Source organism: Plectropomus leopardus, chromosome 22 (genome assembly GCF_026936395.1).
Source record: "Plectropomus leopardus strain MGB_pleo_1.0 chromosome 22, ASM2693639v1, whole genome shotgun sequence".
In the NCBI taxonomy this organism is placed as follows: Eukaryota; Metazoa; Chordata; class Actinopteri; order Perciformes; family Serranidae; genus Plectropomus; species Plectropomus leopardus.
In genome coordinates this window covers 21,676,910-21,693,653 of record NC_142197.1, presented here as the reverse complement: position 1 = coordinate 21,693,653, position 16,744 = coordinate 21,676,910, and the positions used below count along the sequence as shown (strand labels likewise).

The following is a 16,744-nucleotide window of genomic DNA, read 5'->3' as shown; positions in this document are numbered from 1 at the left end:
TCAGCTTTAAAATCAGTTGTTTTTTAGGAGGAAGTAAATTGAATTGCACATGTGAAGTTTATTCTAGCAGCACATTTATATACAAGTGCCCACTTCACAGCTTCTGATTCAGAAGTTAAGTAGAATGGGGTTTTTTAAAGATATTTTTGGGTGTTTTTTGCCTTATTTGTATAGTGACTGTGTAAGAGAGAGGGGATGACATGCAGTAAAAATTGCCAAAACAGGTCTTGAACCCACAGCTACTGCAGCAAGGCAGAGCCTTTGAGCATAAGACGTCTGCTCTACCAGGTGAGCTAATGGGCACAGGGAGTAAATTAAAGGAAAACGTAATCAACATTACTTTACAGCCGCTTCTCTGCTTTTACACCTCCTCCTGCAGTGAAAGCATGTTAGGCATTTTGAGTAACGCCTCAAAATTGTCTGAAACCCACTTTCACATTTGTGAAACCTTTATTCTATTTGCACAAATGCATAAAAGGGAGATTTCACTGCAGTTTTCACATGCAGACCACATTAGATCAAGTCCAGATCAAAACTCACTGTCCTAGGACAGGTGAATCTGAACTAGATTATCCCAGAGAGGTGAACGATGATTTAAAATGCAATTTTTTTTTCTCTTTCTATTGATTTATACTTACTTTTTTGGTTTATTTTAAGCATCTCTTTAACTGTAATTTAACTTGATCGTTATGTATGTTATTAAACCACTCTATTAATTTACCTTTATGAGTAGGGAAGGGATTAGAAGAGGGTGGAGAGGGGGAATATTTTCTGTTAAAAACAAAATAAAACATAAATCTGTAACACTATACCTTACTAATGTGATTTGTTCAATAAAATTTGTTTAACGTTCACAACGTTGTTCAACATTTTCTACTTGTGAAAATGCAAAGAAAGAGGAACCTGGAAAACAATTTAAGTTTGAGGTTTCAAATCAGGACAAGATCATCTAAGACAGACTAAAGAATATTTAAAATGAAATGTCATATGTGGGAAACTAGACCGCATTGGACCAGGTATTCAATATGTGTTCATGAGCACAGGGAGATTAGATTATCATATTGTCAATGGTGCTTTAAAATGCATAACAACGCATCATATAAGGAGATACATTATTCTAAACAGTAACTCAAAATGCTAAATTAAACGTGACATGCATGCGCGCTGTCCTTAATTAGCCAAAGCTAAACCAATACTAAACACTTGGTATGTTTGTGTAGCTGCTAGCAGTGACAGCATACTGTTTCCGTCAAACTATTGTTGCGGTATATTGACGCTGCATTGAATACCAAAATTAGTTATACCTATCTTTTCCTTTTTCCGTCGGTGGTTCACATTAAAACAAATTCATTTAAGTTGAACTTTTAAAGTGATAATTGTACCGCCTCTGCTAACTCCTGCAACTACTCCACGGGAGTCTCAAGGGGTCCTAACCACTGGTAGTGGTAAAGATGGCCTAACCAAAAAGCTTTGTTTAAATAATGTTTTTGTCCAGCAACATATCTGGATAATGTGAGACGCAGTGTTGCAGCTATAGCCATGTAGTTATGTCGAGAGGGAAAAAAAAAACGCACTAAAAACGTGTTTTTGTGTGTAGTATTTTATATCAGGCATACATTTAGATAGTCCCTAAGTAGAGCACGCATGTGGTCAGAAATCTTCGCTGCGCTTTGTGAGTGTTTGAGGGGGAGTGACTGAAGAAGCACTTGGCTGTCTTTACATCCTGTTGTGGTCGTGCAAGTAAGGTTATTTGCATCTGTTTTTCGTCATATGTGTAAGCTGTTTGAAATGAAAATCATTTAACCGCATTTGCACGTGTTGGTCAATCAAAAAAGCGGTGCAGGAAGCTTATTAGCTGGCTGCGTATTATCCACTCATTTTCAGGCCGTCTGCTGCTGGCTCTGTGCTCTTTGTCACAAAGGATAAGCTAGCGTTAGCATAGCTTGCCATTAAACGTGTAACGCGTAAAAGCGGCAAAATGGCTTCTTCTGATGTTGGGATTATGGCTTCTGCATGCACGCCGTTATTATTCAATCCAATGACTCGTATTTGTTACTATTATGTATTTGTTGTGCTTGTGCTATATGATCATCCACAGGAACGACTTACATCAAAGTAAAAGATCGCGTCTCCACCATTTTCAGAGAATTCACAAAAGCCTTAAAAACTCACTTAAACTTTGACAGGCCGACAACCACCCTATTTTGTAACATTAATGCATACGTGGAGGCATTTTGTAACACATTCAGACCGGAGTTTCTTCTCCTTACAAGACGGGACGCATCGTAGTTCGACCAGTATCAGATAGTCCGTGCTGACGTGCATCTATATGACTGTTAGTACACATGTAAGTTTTCACACTTTTCTAATTTAAGATATTAAAGTTGGTCTTCATCAAATTTTACCGATTGAGTTGTTTTGTTATCCTAAAAAACAAATATATTTAGTTCCATATGATATACGACATATATTTACATGTTTTAGGCTGTAAACTTTATTTTCTGCATGAACTATTTCTTCGATTACAAGATCATCACAATAGGTGATTCTTTTCTCTGTCAGTTAAGCAAATGGTAAGTTGAATAATCATGCAGCTCTAGTAAACACCATTGGCTCTAAGCTTTTTATGAAAACCCTGAAAAAACACTCAAATATACTGAATTAGAATTAGTGCAAATACTATTTTTATTATAGGTTGATTTATCAATTTTTTTTCTCAGAAAAAAGCCCATGAAATGCATTACATTTGTGAGAAAAAAATGCCCATCAAAGAGTCCCATAACTCAAGGTGACATCTTCACATTACTCATTTTGTCTGACCAGCAGTACAATAATATAAACAGGAAAAGCATATAAGTATCAGTTGACAATAACTTCAGCATTACTTCAGAATCTTTGGCCTTTGTGGTACAGTTGAGATCCACTGTTAAAGTCTTGCATATTGTTTTAAGCTTTTGACACTTTCAGTTTCAGATTAACACATCACTTAAATTGCTCTTCTGTTTTTGCAGCGGCGTGTGTGCTGTTGTGTGTGCGTGTTGTGTGTCTGCGAGGTGTGTTTGCAGCCAGAGCGAGTTCAAGTATGAAGAGAGGAAAGAATGCAGAGGATGCGGCTGCAGACGGGGAGAATGACTCCGGCGCTGGTACAACATCGTACTGTTTTCTACATATTAAACAACTTCTGAATACAAAAGTACTAAAACATGACCCTCCACTTTCTGACCCTATATGTTTATCTTACCTCACAGCTTCTGCAAAGAAAACAAAGAAGGCCAAGGAGCCAGAGGCTCCAGTACTGTACGATGATCCTCCTGACAAAATGACCAGCAAAGATGGACGGGAGGCCAACATGAAGATCACTTCCTGGAACGTCGACGGTCTGAGGGCCTGGGTGAAAAAGAAGGGTTTGGATGTGAGTTTGCAGTGAAGTAAAGCAGTATAAATTATGTGTCAAGTTAACTTTTGCTGCTTTTAACATTTAACACTTTTGCTCTTCTCCCCAGTGGGTGCGTGAGGAAGCTCCAGATATTTTGTGCCTGCAGGAGACCAAGTGTGCAGAAAAATCTCTCCCTGCAGACATTACCTCAATGCCGGAGTATCCTCACAAGTACTGGGCCGGGTCAGATGATAAGGAGGGTTACAGTGGTGTGGCCATGCTCTGTAAGACTGAACCGCTCAAGGTCACCTATGGCATTGGTGAGCGATGTTCTCATTTGAAAAACAAGTCTGTACACTGAGCCTATAGATTTGCACCCAGGTGTGTAATCTGGGGTGTCCTAGAAACATCAGACTACGGCATTAGCACGAATATCTTTTATCAGCTATTTCAGAGTTTCTCACAAATGTATTTATTTGTGGCGGCCTGTCCCGATTATAATATATGCCGCCACAAATAGATTTTCTATTTTTGAAACTGGACCATTCATTATGAGCGCTGATGGAAAATATAGGTTTGGTTATTAATGGCACCACATTGTCGGAGTGCAGAGCGTACTCTGGGCACAGACGGAGCATTAGCATGTCAGGCGCATTGAAAGTGAAACTTCACCACTAAATTTAGAGGAGACCCGCATTTATTAGGAAATAAATTTGCAACTCAAATCTTAGAGAATATCCAAGATTGAGTGGTACTAGCCCTTACCATGACCTCTTTGCCCGGATCCTAAACCCCTCTGACCCCGATGCATCATCATGACCTGTACTAACCAATAACAGCACGCAGTGTCATCCAAAATAATGCATTTTAGGGACTGATGGAAATAGCTGAATAGCTGTAGTGTGACCTAACACCGCAGTGAATGTTGACATTCTGAATGATTAAACTGAACATGTCTTTGAATCCTGGCATCATATTCTGTTAGAAACTGAACCTCTTCTCCCAATCTACCAGGTAAAGAAGAGCATGACAAGGAGGGCCGAGTCATCACTGCAGAGTTCCCCAACTTCTATCTGGTGACCACCTATGTGCCAAATGCCGGAAGAGGCCTTGTGCGCCTAGATTACCGCAAAACCTGGGACGTGGACTTCCGGGCATACCTCAGCGAGCTGGACATGCAGAAGCCCCTGGTGCTGTGTGGCGACCTCAATGTTGCACACCAGGAGATAGACCTGAAAAACCCCAAAGGGAACAAGAAAAACGCAGGCTTCACCCCGGATGAGCGCGAGGGCTTCAGCCAGCTGCTGGAATCCGGTTTCACCGACAGCTTCCGCGAGCTGTACCCCGAGCAGACCAATGCCTACACCTTCTGGACCTACATGATGAATGCCCGCGCAAAGAATGTGGGCTGGAGGCTCGATTACTTTTTGCTGTCGTCCAGTCTGGTGCCAGGCCTGTGCGACAGCAAGATTCGCAACAAGGCCTTGGGAAGCGACCACTGCCCCATCACGCTGCTCTTAGCTGTGTAGGTCATGGTCTGAGCAGCCTTCACTGTTTCCGTAGTACTTCCATTCTGATGTCTGAAGTATGCCTGTGTGTGTGTGTGAGTGTGTGAGAGTGAGGCATTGCCAGTTTAGGCAGGAAAGTCTTACAAATGCTGCCCAAACTATCTTTCAGTAGGCTCAGCTGTAGCTTAGCTGTCAAGTACTTTGAACCTTTTCACAAGGAATGATAATAAAATGACTCACAATGCCCATTTATCCTACAAAAAATTTAAGCTTGTCAATAAACCCAGTGACATACACCCCCATTCTGTAAAGATGCAACACTAAATTCGTGAAAATGTCTAAGCTGATTTTCAACAAAAACCTGTCTGGGAAACTGTCACAGTGTGACGCCTGTCTGTACTACTGCTGGCCGGACCGAGCCTGCAGTATGTTTTTGTGTTACTGTCTGAAATGAAACCACTGCTGTAAAATAAATGTAACTTGCTCTAGCACAAAAATGTTTTAAGCCTCTTTTCCAAAGCAGTGTTATATTTTCTGTTGTAAAACATACCAACAATAAAGACTGAATTTCTGTAAAGCTTTGTATTCATTATTTGAAGACTGAGTCAAGATGATTCCATAATAGTGGATCTGAAACACACTTTTCTTTGCTCAGTATGCTTTAATCACAACGCAACCCGATCAAATGCATACAGTGTAACAGGAAACATTCAACTTGAACTTATTCCTGCTAGAACAAGATTCTACACTAAACGCAGTTCACTGCACTTGCAGGAGAAAGTCACAGCAATCTATCTCTAGTTGCTTTTGTCCCATTCTAAACTAATTTCTAATCTCATACCATTTAAATACAAAGAATCTCAAGATCGATATATCAAAGTATACTATGCAGGAACTGTCAGTAACTGTAAACTTTGCCAATCATAGTAAAAGGCAACTCCAGACTGACTAGTATTGGGACAAGCTTTGACCACTATAACCCTTTCCTACTGCACAAAAATATAAATTAACACCTACTAGCGTTACTGGATGTAATCAGAAAAGTTAAAGTCAGCATTCACACCAGGGTCAAATGACTCTGCAGTAGCCATGGGTAATTTATCGGCTCTGACTCCAATCGGCATTGACGAAAATACAACACCTGAGCAGCGGTGCTAATTTTAGCCCCCTTACCAGCAAGATACAATATCGCGCCACCACAAAACACGATCTGTCTCTGCCCAAGCAGCCCTCAAACATTGTTAACCCACAACAAGTTTGAAAGAGAGACTGAGTAAGGTATTAAAAAATAAGTGCCCACCATAACATTTTCACTGACCTGACCTGCTACTTTCTACCGTTTACTAACCTGTTTCTGTCCCATCCAATGTCAAATGCGACACACTATTATAAAACAAAAACAAACATAAGTATGTTTGTCTGTTGCAGAGCTTGACTCTGGTCTATTGGCAAAGAGAAAGGAGTCTATGGCCTATTTTAGTGAGTTTTCCCAAGCTGAAAAAAAAACATGCATACAAACACTTATTTTAGTGGAAACATATATAAGTGATCAACCTCACTGTATCTGCGTTTTGTCAGCGTTGTGACGGCAATTTTCATAGCTTCCACCTAGATGTGAAAACACAAGCAGAGGTTAGGCCAGGTCCTCAACATATGAATACACCAGCACATACCTCAAGTGGGTCATACGTGACGACTGAAAGGATTACTTCTGTTTTGGTCTCTGCATTTTAGGATTGACCCAAATGTTAAAAAACTTTGATCCTTGCCATAGTAATCATTGTCCAAATCTGTATCCCAATGCCCCATTTTTTAAACCATTACCCCAAAAATCTCAAATAACCCATAAATTGAGAAATAGTGATCCAACATAATTCATTAACCATCAATATTTATTTTCAGTTATTCTCAAACAAAGACAGTTAAACTTTGTGATAGGCCTAGTTTAGTGACTACAGCAGTTTGAACATGGGTAGACAGGCTTACAGTTATGCTAACAAGATGTTGAAAAAGTCAAGCTGCTGGAATAGTTTAAAAAATGTGCAAATATGACCACAGAAAAGTCAAGTATCAGATATACCAAAAGAAACCGGCATATCACAGTTCTAAAATCAGCTTGGCAAATCATCTGAAAACTGAGTAACAGCTTAGCCGTCTTGCAAAGTATTCTTTTTTTTCTAGCTATTGTGGCCAATAGATGCTTTGATTAAACACGAATATTTCACAACAAAGCTCCAGTGTCCCAAAACTGGTATTCAGGAGGCAAATATGCTAATCCTAGCATAGTGAACGAATGGCCCGCCATACTCTGCCTCTGATTGGCTTACCCTGACATTCTTACCCTAACCCTAACCAATCCCATCATTTTGCCCAAAATCAAACCAATCCAACCAACGGAGGCAATGCTAGCCAATCATAGGGGGTGTAGGGTGGGTCTTTCCGTCACTATCCTATGCTTCACAAGTTCGCATTTGGGACAGCCATAATACATTGAATTTTTGGAAGGTCCTGCATAGTATACCTTTAAAGTCTGACTATTTTAACTTCATTATATGTGTCCGTTGATGCATTTTGAGGTTATATGACTGCCTGAATCTCTTCCCACATTCTACACAGAGGTATGGTTTTTCCCCTGAATGAGTTCGCTGGTGTCTCTTTAGGCGGTTGGCACTGAGGAAGCTCTTGTCGCACTCGTTGCAGGAGTACGGCCGGACTCCAGTGTGGTAGCGTAAGTGGATGGTCAAGTAGCAGGACTGAGTGAATTTCTTGCCACAGTGGGGGCACTGAAAGGGCTTGTGGCCTGTGTGGAAACGCTCGTGCTTCAGAAGCTCGGCGTGGGAAAAGAAGCCTTTCCCGCAATCAGAGCAGAGGAACGGCCTCTCGCCTGAATGAGTCAGCTCGTGTCGGATCAAAGTCGCCTTGTAGACAAAGTTCTTGTCGCACTGCGAGCAGCTGAAAACATTCTCCCTGGTGTGGCAGCGCTCGTGCTTCTTCATGTTACGTTCCCTCTTGAAGCTCTTACCGCAGAAGGAGCAAATGAAGGGCTTTTCCTCTGAGTGGATCTTCATGTGGCTCAGCAAACCCCCCTTGTAGAGGAATCCCTTGCTGCACTGTGTGCATGTGTGCGGCCGCTCCTTTTGATGGATGCGCTGATGTGCGGTGAGAGCTGCCCGGTAGGCGAAGCTCTTGCCGCAGTTGCAGGTGTGAACTCTTTCTTCCTGGTGAGTCTGGACGTGCCTGTTGAGGTAGCTGGCACAGCTGAAGCCCAGGTCACAGTGAGGGCATTTGTAAGAGCGATCCCCCTTGTCAACATCCTCGTTGTGGGTCTTCAGGTGTCTCACCAGTGCAGACTTCCAGGCGAATGCCCGGCCACACTCTGAACACAGGTACTCACCGTTCTCCATGTGGGTGCTCTTGTGCTCTCTCTGAGCCACCAGGGACTTGAAGAACTCCCCGCAGATCAAGCACTCGAACTTGCGCCCAGGCTTGTGCGTATGCTTGTGCCTCTCCAAGGACTGTTTGAAGGAGAACCGCCGTCCGCACTGAGAACACAGGAAGGGCTGCTCACCTGTGTGGATGCGCTGGTGGGCTTTGAGTAAGGATTGGAACTTAAAGCTCTTTTCACAGTCTTGACAACTAAAACGTCCCTCTTCCTCAGTGAGAGGCTGAGAGGACAGCTCGTAATCCTCAGTCTCCACAGAATGGACCTTGTCAATGTGCTGCTGGACCTGTGCTTCTTCTGTGTGGTGAAAGGAGCACTTAGGACAGGAGAAGGAAGATGATGAGCCATCTGCTACAGAACCTTATGGAAAAACACAAATTATTAGAGACTGGAGCAAGAAATTTACACTGTGCTAAGAAATGGTAAAATGATGCACTTACATTCTGGACTTTTATGTTTTTAGGTGCCATTAAATGATTTTCAGTAATACTATAAGGTTGAATATTAACAATTACATCATGATAACTAAAATTAAATTAATTTGAAAGAATTTAAAAATGTTCCTTGTGAAAGAAGTTTGAAAACTGCTTATGCTGACCCTGTAATACGCCAATATAAAACAATGAAACTGTCTATTAAAGCGTTTAAATATGCACTGCATGACCACTTAGTCATTCAAGGTTGACATCTGACTACTGACCTCTTGACATCAGACTGTATATCATTTTAGTGGACGACAGCAGTATGGTAAAATTAGGTGAGGCTTGTACCAGCAATGGTAAAGACAGACGGCACTGCTTTTCATAATTAAAATATTTAAAATTTTTGCTGTCATCCACAATTGAATTTGCAACAGGTTGTTACTCTTGCTCCCTCACACGAGGCAAAACACACAGGTAATCTGGGCTATTTCTGGACACTGTTAGCAAAACTACATTAAATAATAAACACAGATTACTCTTATTTCATATGTTTAATTTCATTCTTTGTTAACAATACAGCATCACCATTGGCCCAGATCACCATGCCTGTTTCGTTTTACCATCCTGCCATTACGTCTGACTGCTTATTTTTACCGTGGTGTCCAGAAGGTATTGTCCATTTACCGTCTGCCTGATTCTATTTGAGTGCCGTATAAATGTACCTTCTTTTGTGAGCATTAGTTTACCTATATTTCAAGGAAATTCTCAAGATCAAAGGAAATTTCAAGAAATTACCTGCAATTTAATTTTACTTTAGATAAAAAATTACTGGGTGTTTGTCCTGTCATTTACAGTTTACCTGATTTTATGCTGCTGTGATTTTTTTGTAATGTATTGATGAGGTTAACTTATCTGATTATGTATTTGTGGTGAGAAGGATTAAAAAAAATTGCATTTAATTCTAAAAGTGAACTGACCTTCATCACTGTCCTTTGAAGACACCATGGGTGATCCGTAAGAGTGTTCTGCACTGTTAAGGAGAAAAGAGAAACAGGCATGAAGGGTTTGATCTGCCTGATGTTCCTCTAAAGCCAACATATATTCAACTGAGCATAATATAATGCATTATATTCTGTGTGCTAAAACTGTAATAAAACCAGGACAACAATAACAGAATTGAAGGAAACCATGTGTGAGACAAGAATGAAAAGAGACGGTTTTACCAGTTGAAAGCCAGCGGCTTCAGCTCTGGGGGGTTGGCCTTAGTGATCTCCTTCCTTCTTTTAGTGGCCATGCGCTTCTGTAAATTTATCACCTGGACCTTCATGGTCGGTTTGCGTTTGCGCCCACTTGTGCGGACACTCACCAGGGAAATGACCTCATTGTTCAGTTCAGGTACTGTGCCTTCCAGCTCAGAGGTGGTACACTCGCAGCTCTGAACCTCTGCGTTCCCTGGATCACGATCGCCATTATCTTCCGCCTTTAACAGGCTGTCCGGTTCAGCAAGTGCAACAGGAGCCTCGCTGACATTCTCATCACCTAAAACAACCTCTTGCCAATCCTTCTGACTTTCTGCAGGCTTGCTTGCATTGTGATTATCTGTGTGAGTTTTTAAGTGTCTGGCAAGTGCCAGCTCCCAGTTGAATTTCTTGTTGCACAGATGACACGTGTAAACACCGTCTTCCATGTGTGTTTGCTTGTGCTCTGTGCGGGCTGACAAGGAGTCGAAAGTTTCCCTGCAGACAGCGCAGTTGTACTTGCGCCCTGCTTTGTGCGTGTGTCTGTGCCTGTCGAGAGACTGCCTAAAAGAGAAGCAGCGACCGCAGTCATTGCACCGGTGTGGGCGTTCACCGGTGTGGATGACCCTGTGTGCGATTAGCGAAGAGGCAAACTTAAATTTCTTCTCACAGTCTGGGCAGTCATGAGGTCCCAAAGAGACTTTTTGTTGGGCGGATGCAAAGTCAACTTTGGTAACCTCTGGCTGGATGATGTTTGCCAAACCACTTACAGCTTGTGTTGTTTCTTCCTCTGCTTCACCCACTTCTTCTTCCTTAGCTGCCTCATCAGAAAGCACTACCAGCGAATCTGCAGTCACTGTCCCTTCAAAGCAGTTTTCTTCCATCACCTCTATGCCCGTACTTCCATCTAATTCAACCTCGGTGTAATCTGTCACTGTGATTATTTCAACTGCGACATCATCCACAAATACAGTGTGCGTGTCATCACTGAGACCTTGCAGTGGATCTGATTGGTCGGGTTGTTCTGAAGGTTTTGCCACAGGGATAAGACGAGCTGCACAGAGGGAGGAAAGGATGCTCTCGCCCATGCTGGAAGGTGGAACTGCACAGAAAAGGACAAGAATGACACAGAAAGTCCTGTCTTCAACATTTAAAGAGAAATACAATAGATGTGGTTATGGAAAGTGACTTACCATGTTGCTCTAGATGTCCGAGACATTTGTGGTGCTGGAGCAAATTTTTCAGGTCTGTCGGCTCAGATACTGAATGCACACAATCCTCTAACACAGAGCAATCGGCTCCAAGCCAGGAAACAGTCTGTGGGAAAAGCATGAAGACACACAACACACCAAATCTGATCAGATCAAAAGATTTCAACTTACAAATAGGATAACAAGACATCAGATTTGCAGATTAAACACATGTAAGACACATTAGTAGCCACTAGCCAGCAATATTCAATATCTGTTTAATTTTTAAACATGGTGTAGAATTATAGTATAGTACTGCACCTCATTTAGACTACAATCCAAATTTGAGGTAGTTCCTAATGATGATCACAGCTGGTGGACCCAGTGACGTTTCTGTATGGACCTGTGACCAATTCTTAGTCAATTAATGAGAATAAAAAGCTATTGTAGGAGACATTTGCATTTTTCTGATGGTTGTGGCATTAGACTGCAAGAAAGCTGGAAGTCAATCAAGTTATTGACTTCCAGCTGTGTGACAGCTACGTACATCATTAACTACAAAGCCTAGGCCCATAAAGACATACATATGTGCATGAGAATGGCACAAACTCCATTTAAGTTTCAGACTACTGGCGGGGCAGCGACTGGCTCAGTTCTTTCTCTAGATTATGAAGTAGGAAAAACAAGAGGGCTACTCAAAGCTCTGTTTGCAATTTTTTCGAAAAGAGGCAGTTTTGTACTGATATTATTCAGAAGATTCTTTTTTTTGACCAATTGTTTTTATTTATTTTTGACACAACTTGCTGGTATACATCATCAGCTACTGCTGTCAATATCACAACACACACACACATATATATATATATATATATATATATATATATATATATATATATATATATATATATATATATATATATATATATATATGTATAAGGGCAATGAAAGACAGGTTAAATAAAGGGGAAAAAAACAGTAGGACATAATAATATATGAAATATATATTTGACATTATCTTAATAAATAAATAAGTAAATGAAACAATAATAAATGTCTGCACAGCCCTACTAATATGACAAAGACAGTTACAGATACAGAAAATAAACAAAAAACATACACCTGCACTTTTGGAATGTTCTTTAACTCTGACCCGCCCCTGACAAAACTTGTTTTTGAAGCCCTGATGAAGGCCGGTGTTTGGTCGAAACATGTTGGCTTTTTTAAGGATTCAGCCACTGCAACAAAGGCTTCTTAATGTAAATCCTCCTCGTTTTTCACGTTTGCATACTTCTGGAGTGCCTGGATTTCCCTCTCGTCTTATCCTGTTGTTTCCCGTCTTCCATGAGCACCGATACTATTTCGTGACTTACATTTGATTGTAATCCACAGAGCAAACAGAGCTCTCTTTTTTTTAAACTATTTTTATTATTTTTTGTTACAGAAATTAATTAATTCCCATGATAAAGGCCTAATGAATATATTTTAGTAATAAAGTTTTCTTACACCCCTAAAATCAGGGTCTTGCAACTGTCCATGAAGCTTTAGCGACCCCTAGTGGGCTATAGCATGCAATATAGACATTTATGGCTTGGACCTTTGCTGGGAGAAAATGTCAGTGACTGGACCTCTTTGAATGTGAATTTAACACCCTGGTGTATAAAATGAAGCACATATCATGCAGCCATTATTGCTATATCGTATATATGCACTTTGTAATTTCAAAGAAAAATCATTATTGTGATATTAAACAAAACTGGTGACTCACATCTTATTTACTCGAAGATGAGATCATTATCATTCAAGAACCTGCAAACTGAAATACACCTGTCACATCTTGTCTTGACCAATGCAGATTTACTCTCCAAGTGTCTGAGTGATACATGTTCCCCCAGTTTTAGCATTTTTGAGTTCATTTCTAAAATATTACATATTAAGTAATGTCATAGCAAACCTGTAGCTGGAGAAGTGCTGAGAGAAATGTCATGTCACTGACTTTCCACTTTCATATCTGTATTCTTAGTGACGTGACACTGTTGACTGATATGCCGACGATGCTTTGTGCAACTAATTAAATGCTCATCACTGCTCTTTCACAAATGTCAGTGTCAACAGGCACGCAGGAGGTGTTCGGCTCTTGTTTAAGTGTCATACTACATCCCAGCTAGCAGGGAACGTTTCCACAACATTGACTATCGTTACCTTCAAGTTGCAGTAATGTTTTAAAGAAAACGTTTTAATCTAATGTTCAAAATGTCCCTATAGGGTTAAATGCTGACTAAGACGTAACATTAGAACTGCAACATTCTGAAGACATTTTGGTGATGTTGAGAGGTGAGTTATCATAGAATGTTACTTTTATAAAATGTTACCACAGAGTTGCATGAGAACAAAGGGAGAACATTTCCAAAGCAACATTCAGAACATTGTTATCAAGGCCTGAGATTACTGAACATGTTTTATGAACATGTAATGCATTGTGATATGTTAACAAAAAATATTTTTTGTTTATAGAGAATGTTACTCGAACTTTAAGAAGAAGGTTCTGGGAACTAAAAGAAAACTTGCTGCTGGTTACATTGTACCATTCTCAAAATTTTAGAACCTAAAATTGCTAGCTGGGATCTCACTTCTGCTCCTAACAACTAGAACAAGAGTAGCACTCCATGTGCAACTTTTCAAACAGACATTGTCATCTACCTCTATTGCAAAGATAAATTCTTCCTGTTATTAAATTGAGCAATAAGTTCTTTGATGGCAACATACTGTTTCATTTTCTAAAAAAAAATTGTTAACAAAATGACAACACTCACCTGCTCAAGGTCAGGAACTGGCAACAGCTGAGCAAGCCGACAGAGGAACTCAGAAAACAGCATCCGCAAGTCACTGTCATACTGAGGTCCATACTCAGCAGGGAAGACATCCTTTCAAAAGAAAAGAGAAATTATATTACGATTTTACCACACTTCATTCTACATATAATGTTGTTTTTAACTTTTCTATATTCTGCATGAGGTTTTTTTTTTGTATTTTAAACATGTTTCCATAACTAATGGATGTGTGCAGATGACAGAACTCAGTAACACACAAAGTAGAACCTAGATAGAACAAGAAGTAACATTTGCAGCTGGATTTGACTTGACAAAAGTGGGGTCTCACCGAGAAAAAGTCTCGTCTTTCTTCAGGATCTTTAAGCAGAGTCTGGATCAGATCAAGAAAGGTAACCACAACTTCCTCCTCTTCTGATTCATTCGTCTGCAATATGGGCATAAAGGTACACATATTACAAGTTCACTACTGGATAACTTAAAAAAAAATATATATATATATATATATATATATATATATATATATATATATATATATATATATATATAAAACTTCAGTCAAATGAGATTAAGTAGTGGCGTGGAGAAAAAAAGACAATATTTGGTGGTGATGGTGGGAGGGTTACAACAATAACTTAAAGTACAAGAGACTTAAACATGACATTGTACAACTTTTTCAGGGACTGAGTTTCTTCAGAGAGTATCTTTATGGAAGATATTCAGTTTTTGACCTCATTCTAAAAGCAGTTTATAGATGGCTGGCTGTTGGCTGGTTTTGATTTACACTTGTGAATATCATATTTACCCTTAATAATTATTATATTTTATTCACTACTGGATATCTGCCTATGTAGTGATGATAATCTTGCTGCAAAGCCAATTACAACACATGTTCACAACAGAAGCATTGATCCAAGAGGCAGAAATGTTACAAAACTGGTTGAAATTTCAAAAGTGGTGTGTGATACTTACATCTACCAGGGTGGGCTGTTGCTGCTTGATCTGGTCCATATGAGACAAGATGAAGTCGGGTTCCACAAGCTGTTCACTTCGACACAACTCAAGAATAAACTGATGAGGAGATAAAAACAATCATTGCAACAAAATACACACAATCACAATACACATCACACATCACTAGCTGTTTATAATTATCTATAACTGTCTCAATCTTTAAAAAATATCACATAAGCTATAAATGCCTTGTATCCTCCGTTGGTACCCACCCTGGCTCTTAAACCCAGGTTAAGTTGTGTCCTGTGCTTCTTCATTAAAAGCTCTGGGACCATGTCTGTCACCAAAGAGACAAACTCTGCCACTTTCCAGTAGTTCATGACATCTTGCTTCTTCAGAACCTGCATCATGGAGGCTGCCATGAGCTGGAAAGGTGGGACCAGGAGGCGCAGCGACGCCAAAGGTAAGAGGTCACCTGAAAAATAGGAGAGCAGTGTGAAAAAGAATGCAGCTGACCTATCTGTCCCATTTATCCTAATTCAGCTGGTCAGGTGTGTTATCGCACTGCAAAGTGCAAAATCACATGTGTAGATAGTGATGAACACATTGGCCAGTAGGATGATGGGAAGTCAGACTAGGGCTGCCATTTACAGACAGACTGGGGTTGGACATTAGCACCAGCCACCAGCCGAGTTCTGGTAAAATATGAGAGTTGCTGCTAGATTTGCTGAACTGACCATTCAGAAAAACGATGGTAATCTTATGAGTGGCTGGTAGATTTTAGCATCCACCAGCCATGGACGAAAAAAACTTAATTTCCAACCCGGAGACAGACAGATTCAGTCAAATGTTTTTTGATTACACAATAAAATGATGTATTGTGTAATTATTGATGAAATAAAATGACATTAAATGTTTAGAAAGTAGCCATGTTATCCATCCTGTATTCTTGTCAACACTGCGTTCATTTTTGAGCCAACTGTAACAAGAATGCCGTTGTTTTGAATGCAACCTTACTAGAAACACTAAGTGCATGTTCAATAACAACACTGTTGATAAACTTAGCTGTAGTTATACTATATTCTCGTGATGTGTAGAAAAGTACTCAGAATTATGTAACATAACGCATGCAAAATGGTTTACATTAACATTAACGTATATTATAAAACACGGCAGGGTAAAATTAACTAGAATAACAAGTCAACATGCTAGTTTACGAAGCTAATTTCATTAGCTTGGGTGAAAGCACTAATAAAAGTCAACGTTAGCTGAACTATCACCAACTCCAACTTTTCCCCTAAATGTGTCTTTAATAGTTCCCGGTGTTCCAGCACACGTACCTTTGGAAATGGCCGTGAAGACATTTGAGTCCATCTTCTCACGCCGGTGCTGAAAATTTGAGTAGCTGCTGTTAGCCAACTAGCTAGCTACCTACCTAGCCACACTTAGCTAGTTTTAGTAGTAACTGTACGACAAAGACGTGAGCGGCGTCTCTGTCTCACTGAAACTACAAAACTTCTCCTCTAAATAAAAGAGGCACTCCAATTAAACGGAAAAACACTGAAAACAAGCAGTTCCATGGTGAGTTAATTTGTTAATAGAGATCTCTTCTTCTCTATTTTTATTTCACGGCAGCCGACTGTGTTACCGCCACCAGCTGGAAATTGTTTGTCCTTTCCTGTTTCCTGTCTTCCTGCAGGGCGGGAGGAGGGAGGAGTGACGCCCATGTGTCACTGCGCATGTGCGATACCCCGTCAGAGACTCCTGCTCCCACCCCTCCTCGCCTGTA

General features: G+C 40.3%; 3 protein-coding genes across 3 annotated transcripts in view; 1 reads left to right on the top strand and 2 right to left on the bottom strand.

Annotated features, from left to right (window-relative positions):
• Positions 1 to 1,452, bottom strand: part of osgep (O-sialoglycoprotein endopeptidase) — a 53,048-nt gene extending 51,596 nt beyond the window's left edge. The window contains exon 1 of the mRNA XM_042511293.2: positions 1,305 to 1,452. The gene's annotated coding sequence lies outside the window, so the exon portion shown is untranslated. The remainder of the gene's footprint in view (positions 1 to 1,304) is intronic.
• Positions 1,453 to 1,588: 136 nt separating this feature from the next.
• Positions 1,589 to 5,461, top strand: LOC121961211 (apurinic/apyrimidinic endodeoxyribonuclease 1). The gene is made up of 5 exons (XM_042511114.2): positions 1,589 to 1,740; positions 3,012 to 3,143; positions 3,249 to 3,412; positions 3,504 to 3,696; positions 4,391 to 5,461. The coding sequence occupies exons 2-5, from the start codon at positions 3,083 to 3,085 to the stop codon at positions 4,903 to 4,905; spliced, it is 933 nt and encodes a 310-aa protein (XP_042367048.2). The 5' UTR covers positions 1,589 to 1,740; positions 3,012 to 3,082; the 3' UTR covers positions 4,906 to 5,461.
• A 1,294-nt stretch (positions 5,462 to 6,755) lies between these two features.
• LOC121961210 (uncharacterized) lies at positions 6,756 to 16,623 on the bottom strand. Its single transcript, XM_042511113.2, has 9 exons — positions 16,296 to 16,623; positions 15,228 to 15,430; positions 14,974 to 15,072; positions 14,333 to 14,428; positions 13,987 to 14,097; positions 11,180 to 11,303; positions 9,972 to 11,088; positions 9,726 to 9,778; positions 6,756 to 8,686 (listed from the first exon to the last, which is right to left on the bottom strand). The coding sequence occupies exons 1-9, from the start codon at positions 16,327 to 16,329 to the stop codon at positions 7,419 to 7,421; spliced, it is 3,105 nt and encodes a 1,034-aa protein (XP_042367047.2). The 5' UTR covers positions 16,330 to 16,623; the 3' UTR covers positions 6,756 to 7,418.
• Positions 16,624 to 16,744: the final 121 nt, after the last annotated feature.